Raw genomic sequence first — 25,630 nt, forward strand, 5'->3', positions numbered from 1 at the left:
TTTTGTTTTGGCCCATAACAAAATCCCAACAATAAAAGGTGGAAGAAGGATATTATTCTATGCAAGATATTTTATTCATAATTGTATTATATCAGATAAGATAAATTAAATTAAATTAAATTAAATTAATAATAAAAATAAACAAATAAATAAATAATAAATAAAATAAAATAAAATAAAATAAAATAAAAATAAAATAGGTGTACTACTTAAAATGACCAGACGGTGGTAGTAATCACCCACAGTCCGTACAGGGTGTGTCAGCCATCCAATCGCAGAGCAGCACAGCCCTTGGACCCGCCTCTTCTTAAATATGATTGGTCCAAATCTTTCCCATTGGTGGGATCCGTTTCTGATTGGCTGACGTCCCTGTCCATCAGCACTTACAGGGGCTACACTAGCTAGCTGTTTCGAAAATGAAACCTACTCGTGTCTAAATTCGAGAGGGAGAAGAGAAAACGAAAATAAAAAAAAAACGTTATTTGGCAAAATCCCCGTGGACTCACTGCTTCAGTGCGACACAGAGGAGGCAGAAACGGTAAGAAATTCATGGTGCGGGATACGTATTTTTTTTTTTTTTTTGGTGAGGGAGGCAGGCCCGTGCTGTCAAACCACGACAACAACAACACCTGAATCAGCTCCCTCTTGTCTTGGCTTCAGACACGAATAAAAAAAGGCAGATATTTTTGTTTCATCCTTCCAAAAGCTAATACTGCTTTATCCTATAATATACTCCGTAGGCGGCTTTGAGGAAAATAGCTCTTCCCCTTTTCTTTCTTTCTTTTTTTATTTTTTTATTTTTTTTTTTACAGCTGGAAATGTTGAGTAAACAGAGCTGGATGGGACGTGCTGTACTGCAATGGAGGTAAGCTAGCTAACATCAGAGGTACCACATGTATTTATGTATTCAGTGAATATAAGAGGCTTCCCCAGTGTATATTATTAATTATTTAAATTTAAAGAGCCTCTTTTGTACGGTGTAAGCTAGCTTCACGCCGAAATCATTGCACCAGAACATGTTTTTATTGCATGAACAATACAATAAGGTGTAGCTTGAGGAATAGTTTTGCTTGTACTTCATTCCTGTCAGGTGGCATTGTTTGGTTACAATGCAGCTTTATTTTCGGTTTAATTGTTATGTACCCAGAGGCTTTTTGATGTGCTGTCATAAATAAAACAAAGAAGCTGTACCTTGAGACAGACACCTTTGTCACCAATCTTTCTACTTACTTTTAGTTTCACTTAATTAATTGAATTCATTTATTTAGCCGTGCTTTCACTCTGAAGGCTTTGATTTGTAGTACAAGTGAAATGCATTGTGTTGACGTGTTTTTTATTGTTAACTATCTAGTCAGTGGACTTAACTAAATAACAGAAACCGCACTTTAGCGGCACCACACACGGCTTTCTCCAAAATGATCATAAAGTTGAACGTCCATGTTTCTTCAACAGCGTAGCACTCTTAAATTACTATATTAGCAGTATTATTATACTACAACAAGTACTTATGTACTCTGGATTCTCCTTAAGTTTAACATGAGTGTTTCCCAGGCCGTGTACCATAAAGAAACTGAATTTGCACTCATTTGGACACATTTTGTGTTTCGTTTACATTTTATGTGAAGCTTCTTCGGTTCATGCAGCCTTCAGTATTTAATAAGGAGAGTGCACTTTAGTCAGGACGCCTCCTTTGTCAGCAAGTATCCGTGTCCAGCTTCGGAGTTACAACTTGACCTCTGTCCTCTCCTTTCAGAAGAGTTTCAATCACAAAATACTTCTTTCCTGTGTGAAACGTTTTCTATGGTTATGTGACATCTAGAACTTTCTGTTTCCATCCAGTCTGTAGCAGTAGGTTCGGCTGCTCGGTGGTGAGACTGAAAGTTCCCGTCACTATGGCGCACTTTGACACGGAGTACCAGCGCCTGGAGGCGTCCTACAGCGACTCTCCCCCCGGAGAGGAGAACCTGCTGATGCATGTGCCTGAAGGAGCCAAATGTATGACGCACATAAACAAATCAGAAACAAATCTTACACAGGAACACACCCCTCTGTTTTAAACTGATGCCGATGTCAAACAGCTTCTAATTTCAAATGAATCTTTTGCAGCTCAATGGCACCACATAGAAAACCTGGACCTGTTTTTCCAGAGAATATCCTTTTGCCTATTTTTGGGCTGGTGCTCTCTGCCCTGCATGTCTCTGCTTAGCAAACTGTGCTACCACTAATTTTGCAACAGTCATCTCTAATGACTCATTCACAACTTTCCTTAATGTCCTGTACGTTTATAATCTGCATCAGAAGAATGGATTCACCTGTATGCTGCTGGGGGAGATCTTTGAGCTGGTGTATGTATCCTGTTCATCCTCAATGTTGATTTCTTTTTTTCATACATGGAGTTTAATGTTTATGTATGTTTTTATATTTTCTTTTCCTTCTGCCACCTCCCACTTCCTTTCTCCTTGCAGTCAGTTGCTGTTTGTTGTCGGCTTCACGGTCTTCTTGGCTAACTGTGTGGATTACGACGTCCTCTTTGCCAACAAGTTTGTAAACCACACAGATTCGTCTAAAGTCACGTTGCCTGATGCGTTCCTCCCGATGGATGTCTGCAGCGCCCGGTGAGTCTGACACTTTATTTGGGAAATATACTTTAGTGGATTTTTCTCTGGTGACCCACACACAGCCTGGATCTAGTGTGTTTTATTTTGCTACATACAAAAGTGAAATGCGTCAAAGCCATGACCTTCATGCTGTTGCGTACATGCATATGTCTTTGTAAATTTTAAAATCTAATATTTCCTCCTCCAGTATCCGAGACAATGCATTCGTGATCTTTTTGCTGATAATCTCTGGAGTGTTTTGGCTTCATCGACTGGTCAAGTTCCTCTACAATGTGTGCTGTTACTGGGAGATCCGATCCTTCTACATCAACGCCCTGAAGATGAGCATGGTGAGTCAGGAAAAAAGGTGTCAGCGTGTAATGTCCTGTGACATTAAATACATCCAGTTACCTTGAACTGATCTGCATTGTCCTTTTTGCGCTTCAGTCGGAGCTTCCCTATGCAACATGGCAGGAGGTTCAGGCCAGGATAGTCGAGATCCAGAAGGAACACCAGATCTGTATCCATAAAAAAGAACTAACAGAGCTAGATATTTACCACCGCATCCTCCGCTTTAAAAACTACATGGTGTGTACACACAAAATATCAATAATACCGTTCCACTGCTGAACTGTTAATGTCTGACGTGGCTGCTTTTTTTCCCCTGTACTTCACTAGGTTGCCATGGTGAATAAATCACTCCTTCCTGTACGTTTTCGACTTCCTGTGCTCGGGGAGTCTGTGTTTTACACCCGAGGTCTCAAGTACAACTTTGAACTCATCTTCTTTTGGGGACCAGGTGCGTCTGTGGTGTTTTTTTTTGTTTTTCTCTGTGATTCATTTATACACGTGTGTGTTTTGCCTTTTGTTTCTTCTCCCGTGTAGATACATTTGCAAATGAGCACATGCATTAGAATTACGATGAAGCCTTCTTTATTAAACCTGTTTACTTTTCTGCTGTTTTTTTCTGTAGGCTCTCTGTTTGAAAATGAGTGGAGTCTGAAACCAGAGTACAAAAGAGGAGGCAACCGGCTGGAGCTTGCAGACAGGCTCGCGTCTCGTATTCTGTGGATTGGCATTGCCAATCTGCTGCTGTGCCCAGTCATACTGGTGTGGCAGATTCTCTACGCCTTCTTCAGCTACACCGAGGTGAATGGACACGACGCACACGCACACAGGAACTTTAAACGATGTCCCTTTTGCATCAAATGGTCTTGACAGCAGTCATGTGTACCCAGGTGATCAAACGAGAGCCTGGCTCTTTGGGGGCGAGATGTTGGTCTCTCTATGGTCGGTGTTACCTGCGTCACTTCAACGAGCTGGACCACGAGCTAATGTCACGTCTCACCAAAGGCTACAAGGTCAGTGCAACAACTCACCATTCAGTTGTAAATCCTACTCAGAGAGAGACTTTTTCTTCATATATGTGGAAAGTAGCTTTACATGTAACAATGGAGAATTTTCGTTAATGTTAAGATGGTTTAGTATTGAAATCGTAAATCCACAGACTACACACGTTTCTCATTCATTGCCTTGCAGAGTTAATAATTAAGCCATTTCCACCTTTTCTCTTCCTCTTTTTTTTCCACCTTTGTTCCTGTTTTATTCAGGCCGCGTCCAAGTACATGAACTGTTTCCTTTCGCCACTGCTGACAGTAGTTGCCAAAAATGTAGCTTTCTTCGCCGGGTCTCTTCTGGCCGTTCTCATCGCCCTGACAATCTACGACGAGGATGTTCTTTCAGTGGAACATGTTCTCTCATCAATTACACTGCTCGGAGTGTGCATCACAGTCTGCAGGTAGAGATCAACTCAACATGTTATGTATCTAAACACACATAATAATAGAACCACTTTATTAAAGTAACACATATTATGCAATTTGCAAACAAGCAGACGTATTGTTTAATGACTGGTCAGACTAACACAACAAAGTCCAATGGCTTATTTCCATTATGAAGTTCAATGAAGCAGGAAAACAGATGAGGGAGGAAACAGCAGCCCAGCCTGCAGCAGCTAATCAGTGCTAAATATCTAAAACAGCAACACTGGTTCCACATGTGTCTCTTTGCCTGTATCACTTTTAGAACAATGTTTGAAATGCAAACATCAGACACACAACTGTAAAACAAGCCCACAAGACACTAATCATAGCTGTTCTCCATGTTAACCATTAACTCTGAGTCACTTCTTTATTGAACTTTTAAAGCCACCCAGAGTTGTAATCCCTTTAAGGCTCCTTGGCAGCTTATTCTGCTCCACAACTGATGAGTCTAAGAGGGTTTCCTTCCTTAAGGAGCTTCTGACTACTTGAAAACTGATTTAGCTCTAAAATGAAGTTGCTAAGCATTGAGGAATTTAGTTGTATCCGTATAATGCTATTTTGTACTCTGTCTTTGAAGCTTCTCAGGCACCCTGATCATTTTAAACAACAGTGCCACAAACAAGAATGTCTTAGATTTTATATGAAAAATAATAAGATTTAGCCTTTATCCAGCCATATAGTGGTCAAATATAACTATAAGGTATTTAAATCTGTTCCTTTGAGTTTGGCTAGAGACAGAATGTCATTACATTATCTCCCAGCTCTAACTTCTTTTGAAACACCTCTTACTCTCTACAGGTCATTTATTCCTGACGAACACATGGTGTTCTGTCCTGAGCAGCTACTGAGGGTCATCCTTGCTCATATCCACTATATGCCCGACCACTGGCAGGGCAACGCACACAGATATGAGACCCGAGACCAGTTCTCCCAGCTCTTCCAGTACAAAGCAGTGAGTAAAGACACGGAACAAAGAGAAAATGTCAAGCATATTATCTCAAAAACACAAGAGAAGATCACATCAGATCAGATAGGATCAGATTTTAAGGACAGTGCACATGAGAGATGTCGAGATAATATTGTGATGTGTTTGTTTGTGTTCCCAAAATGGCAGAGACCATGTAAGCTTATTTTTTAGGGGGATGGAAAGATGTTGCATTGTACTTAAGTTGTAATTACCGTATTTTCCGCACTATAAGGCGCACCGGATTATAAGGCGCACCTTTAATGAATGGCCTATTTTAAAACTTTGTTCATATATAAGGCGCACCGCATTATAAGGCGCATAGAATAAACGCTACAGTAGATAGGCCAGTCAAACTTTATTAATAGATTACAGACCAGCGTTCTGACAACTCCGTTCACTCATCTCGGAAACTGTTTAGTCTTCTTTACTTGGCGCACTTGGCGTCATCTTGTTGCTTCCTCCACTTTCGCACCATTGATTCGTTAATGTTAAATTCTCTCGCTGCTGCTCTATTTCCGTGTTCTACTGCGTGACTGATCGCCTTGAGTTTAAACTCTGCGTCGTAAGCGTGTCTCTTAATAGGAGCCATTTTGGGGTCTTTACGTAAACACACAAATGGAAATGGAACGGCACGCCTCGCGCAGTCATATATCCCAGCATGCACCGCGAGCTTCTTCTTCTACGGGGGAAAATGAGGTCGGCGGTTGCTTACCGTAGTTGCGAGACCTGTTATGGCTCAATATTGGTCCATATATAAGGCGCACCGGATTATAAGGCGCACCGTCATCTTTTGAGAAAATTGGAGGTTTTTAGGTGCGCCTTATAGTGCGGAAAATACGGTATGTAATGCAATACAACAGGGAAACTGTTGATATAGACGGCATCACTGCCACCTGGGGCCACGCCCCTCTGAGTGGCAAAAACATGCCACTCAGTAGCAGTAAATACAGCGAGACTGGGAAAAATGTGGACCGTCACATGAAATTAAGGATAATTGGACTCGACCATGATCCATGTGAACTAGTATGGATTTGGAAAAGTGGATTAGCCTCAGTTTCAGTTAGTTTGAGTTCATTTCAGTTATGATAAATGTAGCTAAATAAAAAAATGCTAATGCTAAGAGCTTTACTGAGAAAATTACGTTTATTATTTTATTGTTATTTATTTTTGGAACTGAAATAGTTACTGTCGGTAGTAATTACACCAAAACGACAACATCCACAAACTTATCATACAGCCCTCCAGAACGTAGCGTAAGTAGTAGCTTAGGGTTCATTCAACACAAAATGTGAACCACAACACCAAGTTTCTGTGTCTGGATTCCAGTTGTTTCTTAGTAACACTGGGATCAATTTACTTCTCTTTTCTTTGACAGATATCTGTAAATATATACCTTCTGCTGCTTTTCAAATCTGTTGGTTCAGTCAATCACACAACAGCTTTTCACCTATTTTTTAAATTAATTTTACAATTGAGACGCTATTAAAGGCTATGATTCAAACTAATGCTGCTAATCTCCATGCTCAACTGTCTTCTTTTTGCCACTCAGTGGCCGTAACCATGGAGACGTCCCCTAGCTGTGATGTCACATGCATACCCTCTATTCCCACTGACCTCATCCTCCCAATATGCCTGTGCAGTTTCTTCAGTATTTATTAACTTGCTCAAGTCTTCTAGGCTGCATTACATTTATGACTTGTCAAAGTAAGAGTTTTAGGCTTACTGTAATGGATTTACATTCATATCTAATTGTCTTATAAAATTGCACTTGAAGTAAAAGGGGTTTTAGTGCCATGATGAAAATTATCTTGGTGTTTTTTTTTGTTTTTTTTTTTTGGATGAGAGATTAAATCTCCACTCGACTATTCCTCCAGTCAATTGCAGCTTTGATAGATTAATAGTTTATTTTGTATAACATGCCCAACTATGTTTATCTTCCAGGTGTTTATTTTAGAGGAGCTGATCAGTCCAGTGGTGACTCCGATCATCCTCATCTTCTGTCTGAGGAGAAAATCTCTGGAGATCATCGATTTCTTCAGAAACTTCACCGTGGAGGTGGTCGGAGTGGGAGACACCTGCTCGTTCGCTCAGATGGACATCAGGCAGCACGGACATCCTGCGGTGAGGGACTACTTCATCAAGCGCAGCCAAATGAATTCAGACACATTTGCCAGTGTCTATGTAAAGTGCTTATGTATGAACTGAATTGATTACTGGTTCTCCCTCTGCAGTGGATGTCAGAGGGGAAGACGGAGGCATCTATATACCAGCAAGCAGAGGACGGGAAGACAGAGTTGTCTCTGATGCACTTTGCGATCACTAACCCCCAGTGGCAGCCTCCTCGAGAGACAACGCACTTCATCAGCCAGCTAAAAGAAAGAGTGCACAGAGAGGCCACGGGGGCTCCTCCTGACACGCATCCACTCTCATTGTCAGAGTCAGAGGTGTGGTGATAAACATTCATGCTCAGATGCTTCAGCGATCATTCACTTCCATCTCATCATATTCTCTTGTCTGTTTCTTGTAGCCAAGAAGTCTCGTGGCAAACCTCTTGGCAGGCCCCTCCACATTGGCCTCTGTTCATTTTGGCCGGGACAGCTCTTTAGCCAATCACGCTGTTGCTGGCTTGAGTGATGGGGCGTCTGCCTTACGCTCTCTTTCCCCAGTCAGCAGCAGTCTTCACCTGAGAGGCAGTTTAAGTGCAGCTCACAGGGCTGGTCAAACTTCCAAAACAATGGCAGGCTCTGGGTAAGGATATAAGAATATGTTCTGAGTCTTGATATACTCGCTGAGCTCCTGGATGAAAATATATTTCTTCTTTTTATATATATTATAATATATTTCATCTTCGTTTTATCCTCGTCCCCCCTCCTCTTCATGTCCTATTTTCCTCTTCTAGGACTGACGCCCGAACTGTGAGCTCAGGCAGCAGTGCGTGGGAGGGTCAGCTTACCAGCCTTGTGCTCTCAGATTATGCCTCCACCGAGATGAGCATCCACGCACTTTATATGCATGAGGTAAATTCAGATATATCATGAATATTTCACGCATCCCTTCGACTTCCGCCGCACTCACGCACTCTCCGCTCTTCTTTCCGTGAAGATGCACAAACAGCAGTCTCGTGGCGAGCTGTCCCGTCACACGTGGCACCGACAGGAGAGTGATGAAAGCAGTGACAGCATCCCCGATGAAGTAAGGAGCGAACCCCACCCTCACTCCAGACATTTCCCTCGTTCGCACACTTTCCCCACCACAGTTCCCAGCCCAAGCACCATTCCCACTTCAGCTTCGGCCTCCGCCAGTTCCGCTCCAGGCCAGGAGGGGGCAGCCTCACAGCGGCGCTATAGTGGACCCACCACAGGTATCTTATATTTTTATTAACCCTCAGCTTCTTATATTAATATAATAACAGTTGTTTTGTTTTGAGATTGACACAAAGGTTCTCCTCTCAATCGTTTAGAGGAATTTTACAAGTTTTTCTTATACCTTTGTGTTTTCCAGACTCTTTTAGCGCAGGGGCAAAAGTAGTGAGGTCAGCCCGTGTGCCCATGGGAGGATGGGCAGAGGAGGGTCAACCAGCAGCACGACACCATGAACCACTCCCGGAGGAGAGCTCGGAGGATGAGATGCCTCCTCGCATACACAGGGTGAACGCTCTTTTTGTGACTGGAGTTAAAATCTTTCATTATGACATCATATAACAATTATATCATTCTATTCCTCTCTCTTCAGGTGACATAATCAAGCTATGTGAATACGTATCCTCATCCTACCCTCTAGAGATAACCAGTCCTTGTCCAAACCATGACCTTATGAGCATCTGATCCGACAGATGAGGATGGCAACGTACAAGAGGATGCCCTGCAAGTAGTTAAACCGGATTTAAGTTGATATCGCCACTGGCCATTAAAAGACTCGCTGAGCTGACGACACCACGACTTATTTCATGACTTTAGGATACGTAAACAGGCCGCTGGGATGAACCTGCTCATCAGAGGAGAACTTTCTGGATCAAGTTTTTTCTTTTAACCAGTGATAACATCATTTTACACTACACATTTTATCGTATCAAAAGATTACATAATGAAAGTGCATGTGTTTTTGCCATGTAAAAATAATTTTGCACTCTTCTCTGCACTGTTGAAGGCATCATTGGTATGTTGCCATGGGAAAATACAAAACATTAGGACCTCAGTAATCCATATAGTGCTGTCCCACAAAGCAGATGGTATGAGAAGAAAAATAGAAGGACGTATAGCTTTTCTGTAACAATGAAGACATTCATCAAAATGTGTTTAAATAGGTGCCAGTAACACAGACTTTCATTGTGTGACTCTAAATAGCAGGAGGAAGTGTATCCGGCTCTGTTTTGCCTATTTACAAAATATACAAAGGCCTCAATTAGTATAAAGTTCCGTTGATATTTTTAATAACATAGTTTTTTAAATTCTTTCTGCATTTGTTTCTCAACAGAGGAGTTTAAAAAGGAAACGTTTAGAAACTCCTATTTAAGTTTGTCTCCGTTTGCAAAGACAGATAGATTTCTTTAAAAGGGGAATTGTACAGAATTGGGACGGTATTCTGCATGCACTCATGCACAGTGTAAATAAATGTTTTTTGGGTCATTTCATCAAAAGCATAAACAATATTTAATTCATCAGATTTAGAGGGGAGCAGCATTTTGTGCCACCAGGTAGGTTGTGTGTGAGGGTTTTAATCTGATGTCGCCAAACTGTCGTTTGTTTGCCATTTGTTATTTTTCTGCACACTTGGTAAAAGGTTCGGTTAACACACAAGGTTGTTTTAAGGCGGTAATACTGACTTTTGTTGCACACAAACCCAAATGAAAGTGCATGAACCACACGTACTCATCCTAAAGAAGAGAAACCTCACAGCAAGAACACCGCACCACGTCCTACATATTCAGTGCACAAATACTCTGTCATAATCCGATTATTTCAGTCAAGAATGAAGCACTTTAATCATTGAGAAATTAAGAGGGTTACTTGGATTGTGTGTTATCTATTTTCTTATACATATTTTATTTATCAAAGGCATGTGCCGTGATGATCAACAGCTGTAAATCGAGGATGTGTTTACTGTCGTGCAGTCGGATGTTGAAAAGGGAGATATGCGGTGCAGTAATGTTAAAGTGATTACTGAAGTTTTATTTTTTGTTTGTTTATTGATACTGTAAAATACCATTTTGTACAGCTGTAAATGCATCAATTAAAGACAAGGCAAGTACTTGGTGTATAGACTGAAAACCGCGAATCTTGACGAGGAGCCGTAATCGCGCTAAGACCGTGGTATGTAAGGAATGCGGGTATGTAGTAACTTTCGCTTTAGTCTAAATGACAGAAATGCTTCGAACACAGCGGTGGTGTTATGCAGTACAGTTAAAAACGTAACTTGCTACTGATATAATGCAATATATAATATATGTTGAAAATATGTTGTGTAATAACATAGTAATAGTGCGGTACCTAACGGTTTTTAAACGGTGCGCGAGGTTACAGCTCCAGAGCCCGGATAGCTCAGTCGGTAGAGCATCAGACTTTTAATCTGAGGGTCCAGGGTTCAAGTCCCTGTTCGGGCGGTAATATTTTTCCTCCTACTGTCCATTTTTAATTTTTAATTTTTTTTTTTATTATTATTTTTTTAATTTTTTTTTTTTCCCTTCAAAGACGAGATACAATCGGGCTTGTACGTATGTATAAACAATGCAAGAAGTGGTAGCCACTGGATATGTCAAGCATTTTAACGTATTGGGTTGTTGTAGTAGTAGTACACAACTGTACGTGAATAGAATCCGTTACATTGGCCAAGCAAGCATGCTGCTGCATACAAGGAGTTGTAATTCATGTCTCTGGAGTTCTCAAAATATTATGAGGAATAAGTGTCACACCACATCACTTATTGCACACTTTATTGTGTTGAAGATTGATAAATTGATAAATTAATAATCTTATCCAATCAAACTACTTAATGTGGATGAATGAAAAGAATGAATGAAGTGTATAAGACATGCTGCATGTGCTGTGGTGAATGTATGCATACTATAGAGTTGGGAGTGTAACAGGTGCTGTTGCATGGTGTAACGATGATATGAACCCCCCAGCTCCTGCAGGGACAGACGACACCCCCGGTGGCCATGTGGGGTAGATGATAGGAGGCAGCTGTGGTGCTGTGGGGCTAGGACCATAGTGATGATGATGATGAACAGCGCTTCCCCTATGTTTGACATCTGGCCTTACAAAACCTTGGTTTCCATGGTAGCTGTCCTTGAAACACAGATTTGGGACTTTGATGAGTGACAGAAACAGCAGTTATGTAAAGGTTATGTATAGGATATCATCAAAATACGTCAGAGAGTATGCATAAGTACCTGCCCAAGATATGAAGCGTGAGATGCACAGTGGCTGGGCCCACCAGGTGGCGACAGGGGCATAAGAGGCATGGCTTTCAGCATCATATTGTGCATTATGATCTGATGCATCTGGGCATTCTGCATCAGCATCAGTTCTACCATGTCTGTGTAAAACATACAAATAAATACAGGGTGACTTAAACAGCACATATCTCCATGAGCTGTTGCATACCTTCTTTGATGCTGCCTGAGCGTGGAGCAGGGCAGAGCTGAGGTGGAGGAATCTGAGCAATCAGTGGCTGCTGTTGTGGCAGCTGTTGTATGATAGTGGCAGGGTGCTGGGGTAGCTGCACAGAGAATGACAAATTAGTATTTTTCTTGCATATTGAATTTGTGCAAATGCGTTCCTAAGATACCAGACCCATTTTTCTCTCCCACCTTTATGCAAAGTCGATATCCAAAATAAATACTTCCAATGACACACACACAGAAAACTGATCAAACTGCACTTATACAAATTAATATGATATATTAGCACAATGCAAATGTATAAAGCAGAAGTTTTGGGCATGTCTGAAATTAATGTAGAGTGTCTCACTGTCTGTTGGATGATGCGGGGAGGCTGGGGTGGGTAAGGTTGTGGAGGTGGCAGGGAAGGCAGCACAGGGGCTGGCTGGTGGATGTGTATGGGCGGTATGGGTGGTAGAGGTGGCTGTGGGGCAGAGATGAAATGTGGCCGATAGTGTCTTCGCGCCCCTCCCCAGGTGTGAGGTCTGTTTAGGTCCTCTAACATATGCTGCTCCTGCACAGACACACGCGTAATGACAGGTGAAACGTTGAATGCATGGCAGTCTGCATATGACAATGAACAGAACATTTTTTCTGACCCTCAGTCTTTGCAGCAGCTCCTGTTTTCTCCTCACTGCACGGTGGAGAGCATCCATCTGTCCATCGTAACTCCCTGAACAGACAAAGATTACAGAGACTAATCTTCATCTGTCTTCCCAATATGTTTCTCCTCTTTCGTCGGCTCCCAGGAATTTGCGAATTATTTTTGTCAGTGTTTAGGCTCAATTTTACATCAGCCTACTACAAGATACGTTTATGCACATGCTGCCGTGTCATTTTTGAACTTGGGAAGACATTTTAATCATTTTTGGTTTCAAAACACTTAAAACAACTGTCATACTTGCGGACTGGGCAGACTCTGCTCTGTCATCCATATTGTCCTTTATGCTTTCCAGTCTCTGTGAACATCAGTAAGAATCTGATACTTTATTAGCTAATTAAAACTATTTTTACTTTAAAAAAAAAAAAATTAAATGAATGTGAATATCACTTACCTTCTTCAGCAATTTGAGTCTGAGTCTTATCATGTGGTCAACCACAGAAGTGCCATTCTAAAGGTTTCCACGAAGAAACAGTGTTATTATAAATTTTGAAAGCAATTATATGAAATATATATATATATAGACCTGCCCGAATATTCAGATAGACACGTGAATAATTAAATTAATTTAATGTAGCATCTAATTTACCTGAAATCCTGGCATTCACAGTAACGGAAACTTTGCGTGCACCTGTGTGTTTGTGTCAAGCTAAATCCACAAAGTGGTTGTCATGGGACACGCCTGTTTTAGGATTGGCACTTGAACATGACTTGCATACCAGCTTGGTTCGGTTTCTAGGCTGCGAGAGAGGGGGAGCAACAATGGAAATGATCTTTCCACATCAAATCACCAAGTTTCCGTGTTTGTTTTGACACTTTTTATTGATTAGTTGTTAAGAAGCAAAAGCCAAAAACTTTTTCCCAGGGCTCTGTTGAGTAATAAACCTAGTGGTGATAACTACAAGCACGTTCACCTCATTTGGCTACAGTCAAATAGACTGATCAGACTGGTTAGATGAACTGATGGATACATTTCATCTAAACATGACAAATGCACTTTGCTAGTGACAAAAGCTGTTTAAATTTTTAATGCAATATGTGAGCCCACGAAGAGTTTCAGTATAGACACAGACTCTATATGAAGGCATTTATAAACGATCTAAAGCTGATCCTAGTTTGCATTGTCCCCGCCCTTCAGTCCTTGTTCTGTTGCCTATAGAAACCATGCTAGAAACTTGGCAAATCCCCAGCAAGTATAATGTTTATGTACGCGCTTATTTAGTTATTTTTTATTCCTTAATAGTTATTCATTTATTTATTTCCCCTTTTCAATGCCTGCTACTGGAAAGTGATTGGTGGTGTGTTTGGGTTCATAGTATCTGTATTTGTATTGAAATAAATTGATGAGATTGTTGTAAAAGTTGTCCATTCAAAACATAGACGTGAACACAAGTATGGTTTGAGTTTCCGTCTTCTGATTGGCTACAAACGACGTCAATCAAAAAGGACGGAGTTTTGATTGGTTGAAGATGAGGACTGCCACGATGCTATTGGACCGTTAATTCAACTGAACTCAATAAGGGCGGAGTTGAACCGTCTTGGCGGCCATATTGAATATTATCTGTTGACAGTTGTGTGCGAAGGAAGCTCAAAGATTTTTGTTTTAGTTAACTTATTCAGTAAGCGGATGGTTGTTGTGCTTTTCAGCTGAATTGGGACGCATGTCCTGAGCTTTAATCGACTCTATCCAAACCGAGACATGGATGAAGATGAACGGCGGAGGAAACTAGAAGCTGGGAGAGCGAAGGTTTGTCGCTAACGTTTAACGCATGCTAATACCGAATGCTAGCATTTAGCAAACTCTTTTGTCATAGCTTTGCGTTATTCCGCTGCTACTAACAAACCTACCCCACCTTCAGTTATATTAATGTGCATTTGTCGTTGCGTTTATTTTATAAATCCGGAAAATTATGGGGGAGTCGCCCGCGCAGTTTCCCGCTGGTTCTCTGTTATCTGGCGCATGTCACATAGGTCTTTAGTAAACAGTACGAATAGTACTTGTGCAAGAGGTTAAACGGCTAATATATCTGTTCACATATAAGTTAACATACTAGAGCACAACAGTGAAAGACTAATTTGATTATATACTAAATTTTAACTTGCACAATTACCATTTTGCATCTGTATTTCACTTTATTTGCTTGAAGCCTTGCCAACACGAAGCGCAGCTGCAGGCTTTGGCGCATGTTTATATCAACTTCATGCAATTATTTTCTACTATTGCATTTGTGGTAAATGGCCGTATACATTGCACATCAAGAACTACCATTCTATCTTGTAGTCAGTGTAGTTAATGTTTGTACTTTAATGGGAGGCCATATTATTAATGGGCCAATAATTAAGAATGACCACAACCAGCCACGTTGTCTGAAAACTACATTTAAAACTAGGGCAGCTGTTTAGAGAATGAATTGCATTTGTTATGTTGTAGTCCAGCCCATGGTGGAAGTCATTCAGAAAATGTGGGTAGGACGGTGAATGTGAAACCTCATGCTACAGCAAATTAACCCAACTGAAACATTGATATCCCTTATGACAGAAATCATCCAACAGGCCTCGAAACCAGTCGGTGAGTATAGAATATGGTGACTGGCAAAGACAATCGATCGTGGGATTGAGGGTGTGGAAGTTACGTGATTTCTTTTCTTTCCCTCGGCTAGTCGGACATAACTTTCTTCTGCTATTCTCTGTCACGGTGTGATTGTTGTCCATTTTTGAGCTGTAAGCACCCTGCTTTTTAAAAAATGATTCCTATTGGGGGCGACCAACATCATCATTCTGAAAGGAAATATATGCTTTAATAGTCTGGTTGCCTGAAATAGCCATGCATTTCGCACACACTGTCATGCTGGTTGCAGGCCATCAGGTGGTGCAGTGAGCCCATGAGATTTGCTAAGGTTGAATATGTTGCACTCACATCTGACATAGATGGTGTTGCTATGGTAATGCAGTGCTGTCAGTTGCTGTTACTGAGGTGCATAAAAAAGCTCTGATTTCTCTGTCACATTGAAAGCATGATATGTGTACACATTTATCCCCTTTAAATACTTCAGCGTACACCGAACCGTGTTAGTGTTGGCATCGTTGAAGGCAAAGTAGCAGCTTTCAGATTTCTATTTACAATTTGGGTACAATAAGCTCTAGCCAGCAGGTTAGTCATCCTCTGTAGTACGGAGTGGCCTTGGGCTAAACGCAGCACTTCGAGCTGATGTCTTTCAGAGATGTGATGTGTTTTGTGTCAGGCACAGGCAGTGAGTAGTGCGATGGAAGGATGATGGGTGGGGTTGTAAACGATAATGAGCAAGGAAATTGTTGTTTTAAACTAAACTTCACCTGGATCTTAAGAGAGAAGGTTGTGGGGTGGTAATAGATTGCATCGCATCATACAAAAAATGTATGCATATGCACACACAATGTCATGTATGTGACTCATCGTGCAAAGCAATAAGTAAGTCTCCTGGAGTTATATGCTCTCAAATTGAATTGAGCATGCACACTCACATGCTGCTTGCCACACACAGAGCTCCGTCTCCTCCTCTCTGTGTGAATGCATCTCCTAGTCTCCACCCTCTTTCCTTAGTCTAGACACATGCCATCCTCCATCCAGAGTTTGTGGATCCCTCTGAGCTGTACGTTGGCTGTAGCAGTGAGTTTTATGATGAGAGGTTAGGCCGACCGTGCTTCTGCCTGCAGACTTTAAGCTCTACATCTGGACAGTAGATCAGGTGTCCTGATGGGGAAGAATTGACAGGTCTGACCACCAGGAGGAACAAAGTCAATTATTGATATTGATGGATAGCTTCATGTGGATCTCTCTCTCACAATTTGAACTGCTGTAATCTGATTTAAGCTGCTTAAAGAAGAGAGACAGGCCAGCAGAGCAAGGCAGCGATAAAAGAAGAGGAGGTGCATTTGAACCAAATCGATACCTCTGGAATTCAAGCAAAGCGTTGTAGCTTGATTGGGGATTATGTTTTTCTCTGTGGATGAACTTCTTAGGTTCAGATTTTTGATATTTTTATCCTCTCATGGCTTCAGAGAAGATTTTAGTTGCTTTTAAAATTGCTGTCAGTCAATCTGCCTCTCATGTTTTGAGGTTTCGTCAAGCTGATGCGAAGTGACAGAGATGTGTACTTTTTTTTTTAACCTTGCACTATTCCTGGTCTGTTGAGAGGTTGTCCATTGTGTATCACTAAAATCTGCACTTCTCACGGACCTCTGGAGATATGAGAATATTTAGCATAGTCACCTCATCAGGTCATGGTACAGTCTATTTTGGATTTGAATTTGGGATTTCTTCTTGCTTCACTGGGCTTTCTTTTTTTGCTGCACAACTGACTCATCAAATCAAGGACTTCGAAGCTTTTTCCCTTTCTACACTGGGGACTATCAAAATCTTGTACACATATTTACATGTTGGATAATGATGTTTTGCTTTGATTAATTCTGTTTAGATTTTTCTTATTTTTATTTCGAGGAGACAAGTCTGCAGCCTAGTCCTTTTTCACCTTTGACCCCTGAGCTTCAGCATGCTGATAGTGTGGTGGTGCTCGGTGGTCCTGACCTACGTGTCCATCTACCTCTCGCTGTCCTTCCTGCACAGTTTGCTAGCTACAGACAGAAGCTGGCGAAAAGCGACGGTGCGGGGGCGGCGAAAAAGACGCAGAAGAGGAAGGGCCAGGTTGTCACGCAAAATGACAGCTCGACGCAAGACCACCATGTAGAACCACCCCGTCCATCAGCCAGTGCCAAAGAACTGAACAACAAGGCCAACCATGAGGTACACCACTGATTGTATATAGCTTATTAGCCATGCATTAATAATGGAGTTGTGGAGAAGATTCAAGCTCTAAGGCTTGTGGTTTGATTAAAACCGGTGATTATTTTTATGATACACATTTTTTCTCTGCGTGACGTCTCTGAGGTCATACTACCCAACCTCCTGTGTAATTGTGTTTGCTCACTATATGCTTTAACAAGTGGTCCGTGCCCCCGTCTGGTAAACATACATTAGAGAAATAGGTCACTAACCATCATGTTGCCTGTAGGACATGTTGCCATAGCAACTAGGCCACAATTAACTGTAGCACTGTTTATTGCCTTTTTCTTTTAAAGCGAAAGTTCACCAACAAAATTCAGCGTACACATTCGTGGCACGTGGTCTGTACGTAAAATTTTCTCAGCATTTTCTAAATTGAAACGAAGGCTTAATTGTGATGCGGTGCGATTCTCTAGAAGCCCCCGAAGCCAGAGAAGCCAGAGAAGTCAGAGGCTGAGGAGAAGGATCAGCCCCCCACCCCGGAGCAAAGCCCGTCGTCCCCTGTGGGGGATTTGAGAGACGGCGAGCTAGCTGCACTGACTGGCAAAGAACAGCTCAAGGTAAACAGAATAAGTCAGTTTTAAATAGCATATTCTTCATTTTTTTTATCTTTATTTTGTGTAATTTAATATGTGCAGTGGTTTTACCTGTTGCCTCACAGCTACGTGGTTCTGAGTTTGAATTTGACGGGTCGCCTTCGGCCAAGCTTGCATGTTCTTACTGTTTTCTTGGGGTGCTCTGCCTTCCTCTCACAGTCCAAAGACATGCATGTTAGGTTAATTAGTGAGTATGAATGGTTGTCTTTCTGTGTTAGCCCAGCCAGACTGGCGATCCTTAGCGTGATAAGGCTGAGCTCTGTATTCATGCATTGAATTCTGGGCTCTGTGTATGAGTCTTATTTACATCCTGTCTAATAGATATTGACCATTATATCGGCCGGCTGATATATCGGGATAGTATTTGCGTTTTTACTGATATCAGTGTTGATACCAAACCTCATTGAGACTTAACATTTGTTATCATTGTGTCATTTTTATTCTGTCAGTGGATGGAAATATCCGCTCGCAAAAGTCAGCAGCATGTATCGGCCAAGGCTGATGTAAAAACAATTGGTATCAGTATCAGCCCTAAAACAATCCATATCGGTCGATCCCTGCTGTGTAACATACAATATAAGACTGATTGTGTTTGGTTGGTGTGATTTGTTTTCATGTTTTGTTCACTCGAGACAATGGAAATCCTCCTGTGATATTGCATGTGGATGAGTAAAAAGGTTGAGTTTCTGTTTCATGACCAACCCAAGGGGATTTTTGACTTGTAATATTAAGACTTAAATCTAAAGGAATGAGGTTACAGGGTGTCCTCTGGTCACCAGTGCAAGGTTTGAAATAGTTTAATGTGAATTTAAGACCGTACATGAGTTTGTCACACAGTATCTAAAACTGATATCTACAAGTTTTTGTGTTCAAGTAGTCAAGGAATTAGTTCAGTATGATTTTTGTCTGTGTCTTTTGTGTTTTGTAGCAATTACAGGAGGCTGTTGAGAAGCGTAATGAAATAATTGCCAAACTTACCGCCAACCTACAAGATGCACTGACCAGTAGAGACCAGGTACAGCTGGAGGCACAGTCCCTGGCTGATCAGATTCAGGCCCTGCAGAAACAGCTCCAGCAGGTAAAGCCTATATATGTGGGATTATTGCCTAAAGAATAAAAAGCACATCATTACTTACGTGCAGCAACTGCACTAACATGTTTGCTGTGTTGTCTTTTAACATAGACCAGTGTAGAATTTCTACGAATCAAAAGTCACTCAGAAGTGGAAGTCCTTAACGTTTATCGACGACAGCCGCACCATGGCAGTTCCACAACGGATGCAAACGGTGGTCATAACGAGGTGCCATCAGAGGGACCAGGAGGCACGTGTCCTGGCACCCACTCAGTCGGTGACGGCTTTACCGCTGACGGTGACACTGAGACGGACACTGTTCTGCAGAAGCTGAGGGCAGAGTTGGAGGAGGAAAGGAAGAATAGCCAGCGCATATGTGCCGCATTAGCAGAGGAGATGGAGAAAAAACAACATGTGCTCGCTTTGCTGGAGGAGGAGAAGCGAGGGAGGGAAGAGGAGCGAAATGAAAGGGAGGCACAGCTCCAAAACCTTCAGACGCAGCTAAGCCAAGTCCAAACTCAGTGCCTTGAGATGCAGCAGTACAAAGAGGAGAAGGAGAAGCTGAACAGAGAAGTGCTGGAGTTGAGGAAAAAGCTTCAGGAGGAAGGAGACGCAGAGAGGAGATACAGCGAGGAAGTTTCCAGCTCTGCCCTTCGTCTCCAGAGTCTTGAGGAGGACAGGCGGAGACAGGAGGAGGAGATGAAGATGCTCAGAGAAGAGCACAGAGAGGAGGTTGAGCGAGTCAGGCAGCTGTTGGATGAAAGGGAGAAACAACTTAAGTGTAGAGAAGAGGAGGTCAATGGACTGAAAGCTTCTAAGAACCGACAGAACCAAGCAAAAGCTGGTTCATCGGGTTTTAGCGCTGATGAGAGGATTAGTAGCAATGAGACCAATCTGGAAAGTGGACCTGATCAGGACAGTCTGAACACAGCAGCACCTGGGGATCTACTGATGGAGCGCTACTTGTCTTCGGTCCCCATTGCAGACTCTCAGTCTTCAGTGGCAAATGAAAGCTTTGAACAGCACAGCCAACTGGACATCTCTGCTAATTACAGGTTAGAAAACATACAGCATAAACAGTCGTCGCAATATCTACGTGTATTTTATCATATTTTGTAGCCTCGTAATTAAATCCCCGCATTTGTCTTTGTGCCTGTCTTCGCAGTTTCGAACTAAACAGCGAAGTGTTCGAAGATCAGCCCCTGTTGTCAATTTCAAACCGTCACTTTGAGGAAAATGACAAACTTTGCAACAGCTTTGGCTCACAGGACCACGTCCAGGTGGCCGATGAATCTGGTCCTCTGTCGCAGTGGCTTCACAACTCCTCTGGTGAGTTGGAGATGAGTCAAATGGAGGAGACGGATTTGGGAAAAGAGCTGCTGAATCAGCAGTGTGAGGAGCTCCGTGACGAGCTGGCTCTAAAGGACAGAGAACTGAATGTATTAAGAGAGGAAGTCACCAAGAGTGCACAAGACCTGGAGGAGGCGAGGAGCAGGTAATAAACTTAATTATGTCATTTATTATGAAGCTCATCACATATCTTGATTTCCTGAGTTAACTGCTGAGAACTGTTTCTTGGTGCTCGCTGTGTTTACGTCTCTGACTTCAAGTTTGAAGACAAATACTTCTCATTTTTTAATAATTGAAGTAATGTTCTGGTAACAATAGAGGCTTTATAATAATAATCTGTTGTAACCAAATGTTTTCCATATATTTTAACTCGACGTTTCATTCATAACAACAATTTTGTTTTGACTACTGACTCAAACTCTCAGTATTCTTTCATCCTCTCAATGAGATAAACGGTACACAATTCTCTGTGTGTTCAGGTGGGCCCAAGTAACAGAAGACCTCAATCAAGCTCTCTGGGAACTTGAAGAGGAGAAGGAGAAGAGAAGACAAGTGGAGGACATGAACTTAAAAGCTCACGAACAAGACAACCTTAAGAACAAACTCAGTGCCTTACTGGCAGAAAGGGAAAAGGACGAGGCGGTGATGTTGATGGGAGAGGAAGCTGAAACCTCGCTGCTCGTCCCTGCGACCTTTCAATCAGAGGAGGAAAATAAGCTGGCAAGGGAGCTAATGGAGGAGCAGGAGAAGGAGGCTACACTCTCGTCTCATCAGAAACAGCAGGAGCTGCTGGTATCGTCTCTGCAGGACTCCACCGAAACAAGTCCAAACCTCGGAGATGAAGATGAGCTGCAAGCATTACAGGTATATCTGCATAGTATGTGGGTTTGTGACAAATCAAAAAAAGGAAATTAGTATGCTAGTCTCGGCACACAGTAGTTTACTGTTTCTTAGTTCAAAAGATGGGAATGATGGTATATAGCAGCAGTGGATATTTAAAGGCTAATTAATTTACTAATTAACTGATTTTCCCATCGTCTTTTCTCAAGGCCCACTGTGAGCGTCTCACGTCAGAGCTGGAGGAGACGAAAACGGAGCATGAAAACACATCAGCCCTATTAACTGAAAAGTCTGTGGAGCTCAACACTGTATTAAAGGAGCTCGAAACAACACGTGAGCAGATTCGAAATGCCCAAACAGAAGTGGAGAGATTGCGGATGGAACTGCAGAAGAGCAATGACAGCCTGGGCCGTACAGAAAAAGAGAAAAATGAGCTGGAATCTCAGATCTCCTGTTTGACACTAAACCTGGCCCGTTTGGATGAGGCCCAGGCTCTGTCGCTGCAAGAGAGGGAGGAGCACAGGAGGAAGGAAGAGGAGATGGATGAGCAGATCAAAAAAATGGAACAGGTCCTGGAGGAGGAGCTTGAACAGTTTGAAAACATGCTGAAAGCCAAGGATGATGAGGTGAGATATACGGCGTATTAACATTTAGATATATTTTCTAATCTTAATCTACATCTGTCTGAATTATCAGTGTTCAGCAATTAAGATGTCATATATGTTTATTTGTTTTTACAGTTGGCTGAAGAGAAGGAGAAGTGGGAGGATGAGAGACAGGAGAAGGAGAAGGAGCTCCTTGATGTGACTCATCAACTAAAGGAGCAGATGAAGAAGAAAGAAGAGGAGCTGAATGCTCTGATGGAGAAACAGGTCCTGGCTGTGGAAGAGGCCACTGAAAAGCTTGTGGCGTTTCACCGACAAGAGATAAAAGAACTGATGGAGAAACATCAACAAGAAGTAAGATTAACAGATAAAAGTGCACACATGTTGTTTGTAATATGATACAGATCAAATTTAAAGATTATTTGTTATCATTGCGACAGAAATGAGGGTTGTGTTGAGTTGGCATTTCCTTGATTTGTTTATCCGCTTGAACGCCTAGATTTCTGAGTTGAATGCTCACCTGGAAACGGAGCTGCTGAAGCAGAAGGCCAGTATGGAGGAAGAACAGAAGCGCCAGATCAGCCTAATCAAACAGGTACTGGTGAACAGAGATTTCACTCTAATGTACCATACAGAGGGATTTTTTTTTTTTAAACTATATTTAGGATACTTTCTCAGCTCTTCTTCTCCCCTCCTCCCCTCAGGTAACTGAACGTGAGCATGAGAGAATGATCTCCGAGCTGAACGCCAAACACAATGAGGAGACTAATCAGCTGAGGACAGAGGTGTCCTTGGAGCTGAGGGAGAGCATGGAGGCTGCACACCAGGCTGAACTGCAGCAAGTGCAGGTATATTCTAAAGAAACAAACGCACAGTTACATCCACAGTTTCAGCACATATCAATGTGTTGCCTTTATTTGCCTCTTTGCATAACCGTGTGATGGAGAAAATCGCTCTCATGCCAGTGTTAATATAACACACAGCCCACTGTCCATTCACATGCAGTCACTAATACACTCACACAATATTTTGTGGTTTCATTCTTTTTTTATTTCAGGCCCAAAAGACCTTTGAGCTTGAGGCCTTGCGCCTAAGCCTCACTACAGTCCACATGTCCCAGCTGGAACACTCCCAAGTGAACTTGCAGCAGGAGCAGGAGTCTGCTCTCGTCAAGGTCCAGGCCTCCATGAGGGAGACATTTGCACAGGAGAGTGCGCTCGTGCAGGCCCGGCATCAGTCAGAACTGGAGCGGCTCAAACAGCAGAACCGGGAGCAGCAGGAGAGACTTCGTGAGCTGCACCAACAAGACGTGGGTGAGTGCGGGCGAGAGTGCTTTTTAGTTGTTTTTCATCTTTGCCCTTTGGTGCACTCAACATGTGCACAATTATGACTGTGAGTGAATCACCCTCATTATTTAACATGTTCAGTAAAAAAAAAAGAGCACTATGACTGATGTAACCTTCCACTTCTTTGACTTAGTAAATCCTTGTGTGTGTGTGTGTGTACATGTGTATGTTCAGACAAGTTGAAGCAGCAGTGGGAGACTCGTGTTTCTCAGGAGAGCGCTTCATTGGACGAACAAAAGACCAAAGAGATACAGGTCAAGCTTTATAACATTTATATACAATTGTTGAATTTTACATATGAATGTATTTAATCTGAAATGACAGTGATGATTTTAAACACCTGTGCTGCTGTTTTATTTGGTACCAGATGTAATTCTGTTTCAATGAATTGTGCCCTTTTGTTTTTCTTAGGCTCTGAGGCAACAGTGGGAAAAAGAGGCTGAAAGCACCAACGCGAGTCTGCAAACATCCCTTAGAGAGATCCAGGACAGCCTCACTGCAAAAGAGGAAGAACTCGCCAGCACCCAGGTGTCTCTCACCGAGGCCGAGAAAGCTCTAACCGACGCCCGTGCAGCTCTATCCCAGAGCCAGTCAGAACTGCAGGAGTCACGCGCCAGCCTTGAGGAACTCAAAACCGTTAGCAAGGAGCAGAACCAGAAATTAGAGGAGCAGCTGAGAGAAGCCTGGGCCGACAGAGATGCTGCTGCTCGTAAGTGGCGTCGTTGTCCTCTTCTAAACCTTCTGCTTATTCTCCAGAATTTATGGAAGAGGCTCTAAAGACTGTACAAATAATTTATCATCTATCAGCTGTTGTTGACTGACCACCTGACCCCATGTTTTCCTGTTAAATTCATCTTGTGTACAAATATCAGACTCATCTTTATTGCCACATATGTTCACACAAGCAAGGAATTTGTTTAAACATAAATCCAGACCATCAAACATGCCAAGAATATAAACATGGGAGAAATATTAGAGGTTTACACAGATTTGTGCAGATTGAATGTTATATTGTGGTGTACATTCATTTCTAATTATACAATCTGTCATTGCTTTTGTTCCTATTCCTGTGTTATCAATGCTGATCAGGTTCTGTGGAGGAGTTGATTTCTAGTCACAAGGCAGTTGTGCAGGAGAAGGAGCAGCAAGCACTCCACCTAGAGGAGAAACAGCAGCAACTGCAGCAAGAGGTTCGTTCACTGCAACACAAAATATTCCTTCGCTCAAAAGTCAAATCAGACTTTAATGACAGTCCCTGTCCTTAAAAATAGATTTCTTGTTTAGATGTTGTGTGAAGGTTTTATCAAAATGCATATATTTTAATCACGCTAGGAAACCTATAGCTAGTAAAATCTTAAAGTTGAACTGTACCTTTTATCTTTTCTTTTCTCTTTTCTTTTTTTTAATTTTACAAAAACTGTGTTCACTCTTTGTCAAGCAGATTTTGCGCCTACAGGAGGAGAAGATCTTGCTCAAACAGAGCTCAGAAGAGGAAGTAAGTCAACTGTGGAGCCAGCTGGAGAGCATGAGGGCTAGTCGTCAAGAGCTGGGAGGTGAGATTAATTAAACAAACCCGGCATCTGCTCGACATGAAGATGGTCCAGATTGACCACAAATACACATTCTTTTTGTTCAACCGCTGGATTGTATGCAATTATTGTGTTCTTACCCTCACCCCAATTTATCTGCTTCATTATCCTACAGAGCTTAAGGAGCAGCTGCTGGCTCGCTCGTCTCGCGTCGATGACGTTGAGCGCCTAAAGGCAGAGTTTAATGAACAAAAACGAGAAATTAAAGAACAAAATGAGGCTGAACTTGAAAGCCTGAGGAGGTATGAGAGAGAGCAAGGAATCACATGTACTAAAAATATAACATTGTGAGAATAAATGCGCAACAATTAAGATATCTGAATTATGGTACTTTGCTTTTTGCTGTTTTTTTTTTTCCTTTAGGTATTTTGAGAAGCGTCTTCGTGCAACAGAGGAGAGCCACAAAGAGGAAATTGCTTTGCTCCAGCTGAGGCTGGTAGAAGGTGCCTTGGCGGAATCTGTGCTTAAAACCACGGATGACAGGTATGCCAGTTTGTCTGCATTAAAGATTACATTCATCCTCTTCATCCACTTAAATGCATAAATGTTTTTATTTTCTGGCTCAGTGCTTTGTCTCAGGCTCAAGCTGAACATGAAGATGATATCATACTTCAGAAACAGAAGGTAATGTAGGGATATTGCTACGGATTCTGCTGCACTTCTTTGTTTTTCCTCATCACCGCGTGCTCTTCATCATGTTATTCTCT

The 25,630-nt window shown here is 42.0% G+C and overlaps 3 protein-coding genes and 1 non-coding gene across 4 annotated transcripts in view; 3 read left to right on the forward strand and 1 right to left on the reverse strand.

Moving 5' to 3' along the window:
• Positions 1–372: 372 nt before the first annotated feature.
• On the forward strand, positions 373–10,641 carry atg9a (ATG9 autophagy related 9 homolog A (S. cerevisiae)). Its single transcript, XM_047610385.1, has 20 exons — positions 373–538; positions 813–865; positions 1,840–1,995; positions 2,107–2,150; positions 2,281–2,345; positions 2,466–2,615; positions 2,806–2,947; positions 3,045–3,185; positions 3,276–3,396; positions 3,571–3,746; positions 3,836–3,958; positions 4,208–4,395; positions 5,219–5,372; positions 7,329–7,508; positions 7,619–7,831; positions 7,915–8,135; positions 8,287–8,404; positions 8,490–8,748; positions 8,889–9,034; positions 9,120–10,641. The coding sequence occupies exons 3-20, from the start codon at positions 1,893–1,895 to the stop codon at positions 9,126–9,128; spliced, it is 2,553 nt and encodes an 850-aa protein (XP_047466341.1). The 5' UTR covers positions 373–538; positions 813–865; positions 1,840–1,892; the 3' UTR covers positions 9,129–10,641.
• zgc:112416 (uncharacterized protein LOC550509 homolog) lies at positions 9,833–13,356 on the reverse strand. The gene is made up of 8 exons (XM_047610386.1): positions 13,296–13,356; positions 13,101–13,157; positions 12,947–13,024; positions 12,645–12,718; positions 12,356–12,559; positions 11,990–12,104; positions 11,776–11,921; positions 9,833–11,671 (listed from the first exon to the last, which is right to left on the reverse strand). Exons 3-8 carry the CDS (start codon positions 12,978–12,980, stop codon positions 11,447–11,449), a joined length of 798 nt encoding a protein of 265 aa, XP_047466342.1. The 5' UTR covers positions 12,981–13,024; positions 13,101–13,157; positions 13,296–13,356; the 3' UTR covers positions 9,833–11,446.
• On the forward strand, positions 10,914–10,986 carry trnak-uuu. The gene has a single exon. It is a non-coding gene; the product is annotated as a tRNA-Lys (tRNA).
• Positions 13,357–14,271: 915 nt separating the features above from the next.
• pcnt (pericentrin) overlaps positions 14,272–25,630 on the forward strand; it is a 31,656-nt gene continuing 20,297 nt past the window's right edge. Inside the window, exons 1-19 of the mRNA XM_047610387.1 lie at positions 14,272–14,453; positions 17,310–17,486; positions 17,942–18,085; positions 19,050–19,199; positions 19,305–20,248; positions 20,359–20,688; positions 21,023–21,407; positions 21,593–22,009; positions 22,124–22,342; positions 22,488–22,583; positions 22,693–22,836; positions 23,046–23,301; positions 23,509–23,588; positions 23,746–24,043; positions 24,424–24,524; positions 24,776–24,887; positions 25,039–25,165; positions 25,287–25,406; positions 25,490–25,547. Of these exons, the coding sequence (XP_047466343.1) occupies positions 14,406–14,453; positions 17,310–17,486; positions 17,942–18,085; positions 19,050–19,199; positions 19,305–20,248; positions 20,359–20,688; positions 21,023–21,407; positions 21,593–22,009; positions 22,124–22,342; positions 22,488–22,583; positions 22,693–22,836; positions 23,046–23,301; positions 23,509–23,588; positions 23,746–24,043; positions 24,424–24,524; positions 24,776–24,887; positions 25,039–25,165; positions 25,287–25,406; positions 25,490–25,547 (4,206 nt within the window). The 5' untranslated portion in view covers positions 14,272–14,405. The remainder of the gene's footprint in view (positions 14,454–17,309; positions 17,487–17,941; positions 18,086–19,049; positions 19,200–19,304; positions 20,249–20,358; positions 20,689–21,022; positions 21,408–21,592; positions 22,010–22,123; positions 22,343–22,487; positions 22,584–22,692; positions 22,837–23,045; positions 23,302–23,508; positions 23,589–23,745; positions 24,044–24,423; positions 24,525–24,775; positions 24,888–25,038; positions 25,166–25,286; positions 25,407–25,489; positions 25,548–25,630) is intronic.

The sequence above is a fragment of the Mugil cephalus genome, chromosome 17 (genome assembly GCF_022458985.1).
Source record: "Mugil cephalus isolate CIBA_MC_2020 chromosome 17, CIBA_Mcephalus_1.1, whole genome shotgun sequence".
Classification (NCBI taxonomy): domain Eukaryota; kingdom Metazoa; phylum Chordata; class Actinopteri; order Mugiliformes; family Mugilidae; genus Mugil; species Mugil cephalus.

Coding starts and splice junctions, on each gene's coding strand:
- atg9a (XM_047610385.1), top strand. CDS start 1,893: ATGGCGCACTTTGACACGGAGTACCAGCGCCTGGAGGCGTCCTACAGC. Junction 2,346..2,465: donor GGGGAGATCTTTGAGCTGGT/GTATGTATCCTG, acceptor TTCTCCTTGCAG/TCAGTTGCTGTTTGTTGTCG. Junction 3,747..3,835: donor CCTTCTTCAGCTACACCGAG/GTGAATGGACAC, acceptor ATGTGTACCCAG/GTGATCAAACGAGAGCCTGG.
- zgc:112416 (XM_047610386.1), bottom strand. CDS start 12,980: ATGGATGACAGAGCAGAGTCTGCCCAGTCCGCAA. Junction 12,560..12,644: donor AGCTGCTGCAAAGACTGAGG/GTCAGAAAAAAT, acceptor GTGTCTGTGCAG/GAGCAGCATATGTTAGAGGA. Junction 12,105..12,355: donor CCCGCATCATCCAACAGACA/GTGAGACACTCT, acceptor TTCTCTGTGCAG/CTACCCCAGCACCCTGCCAC.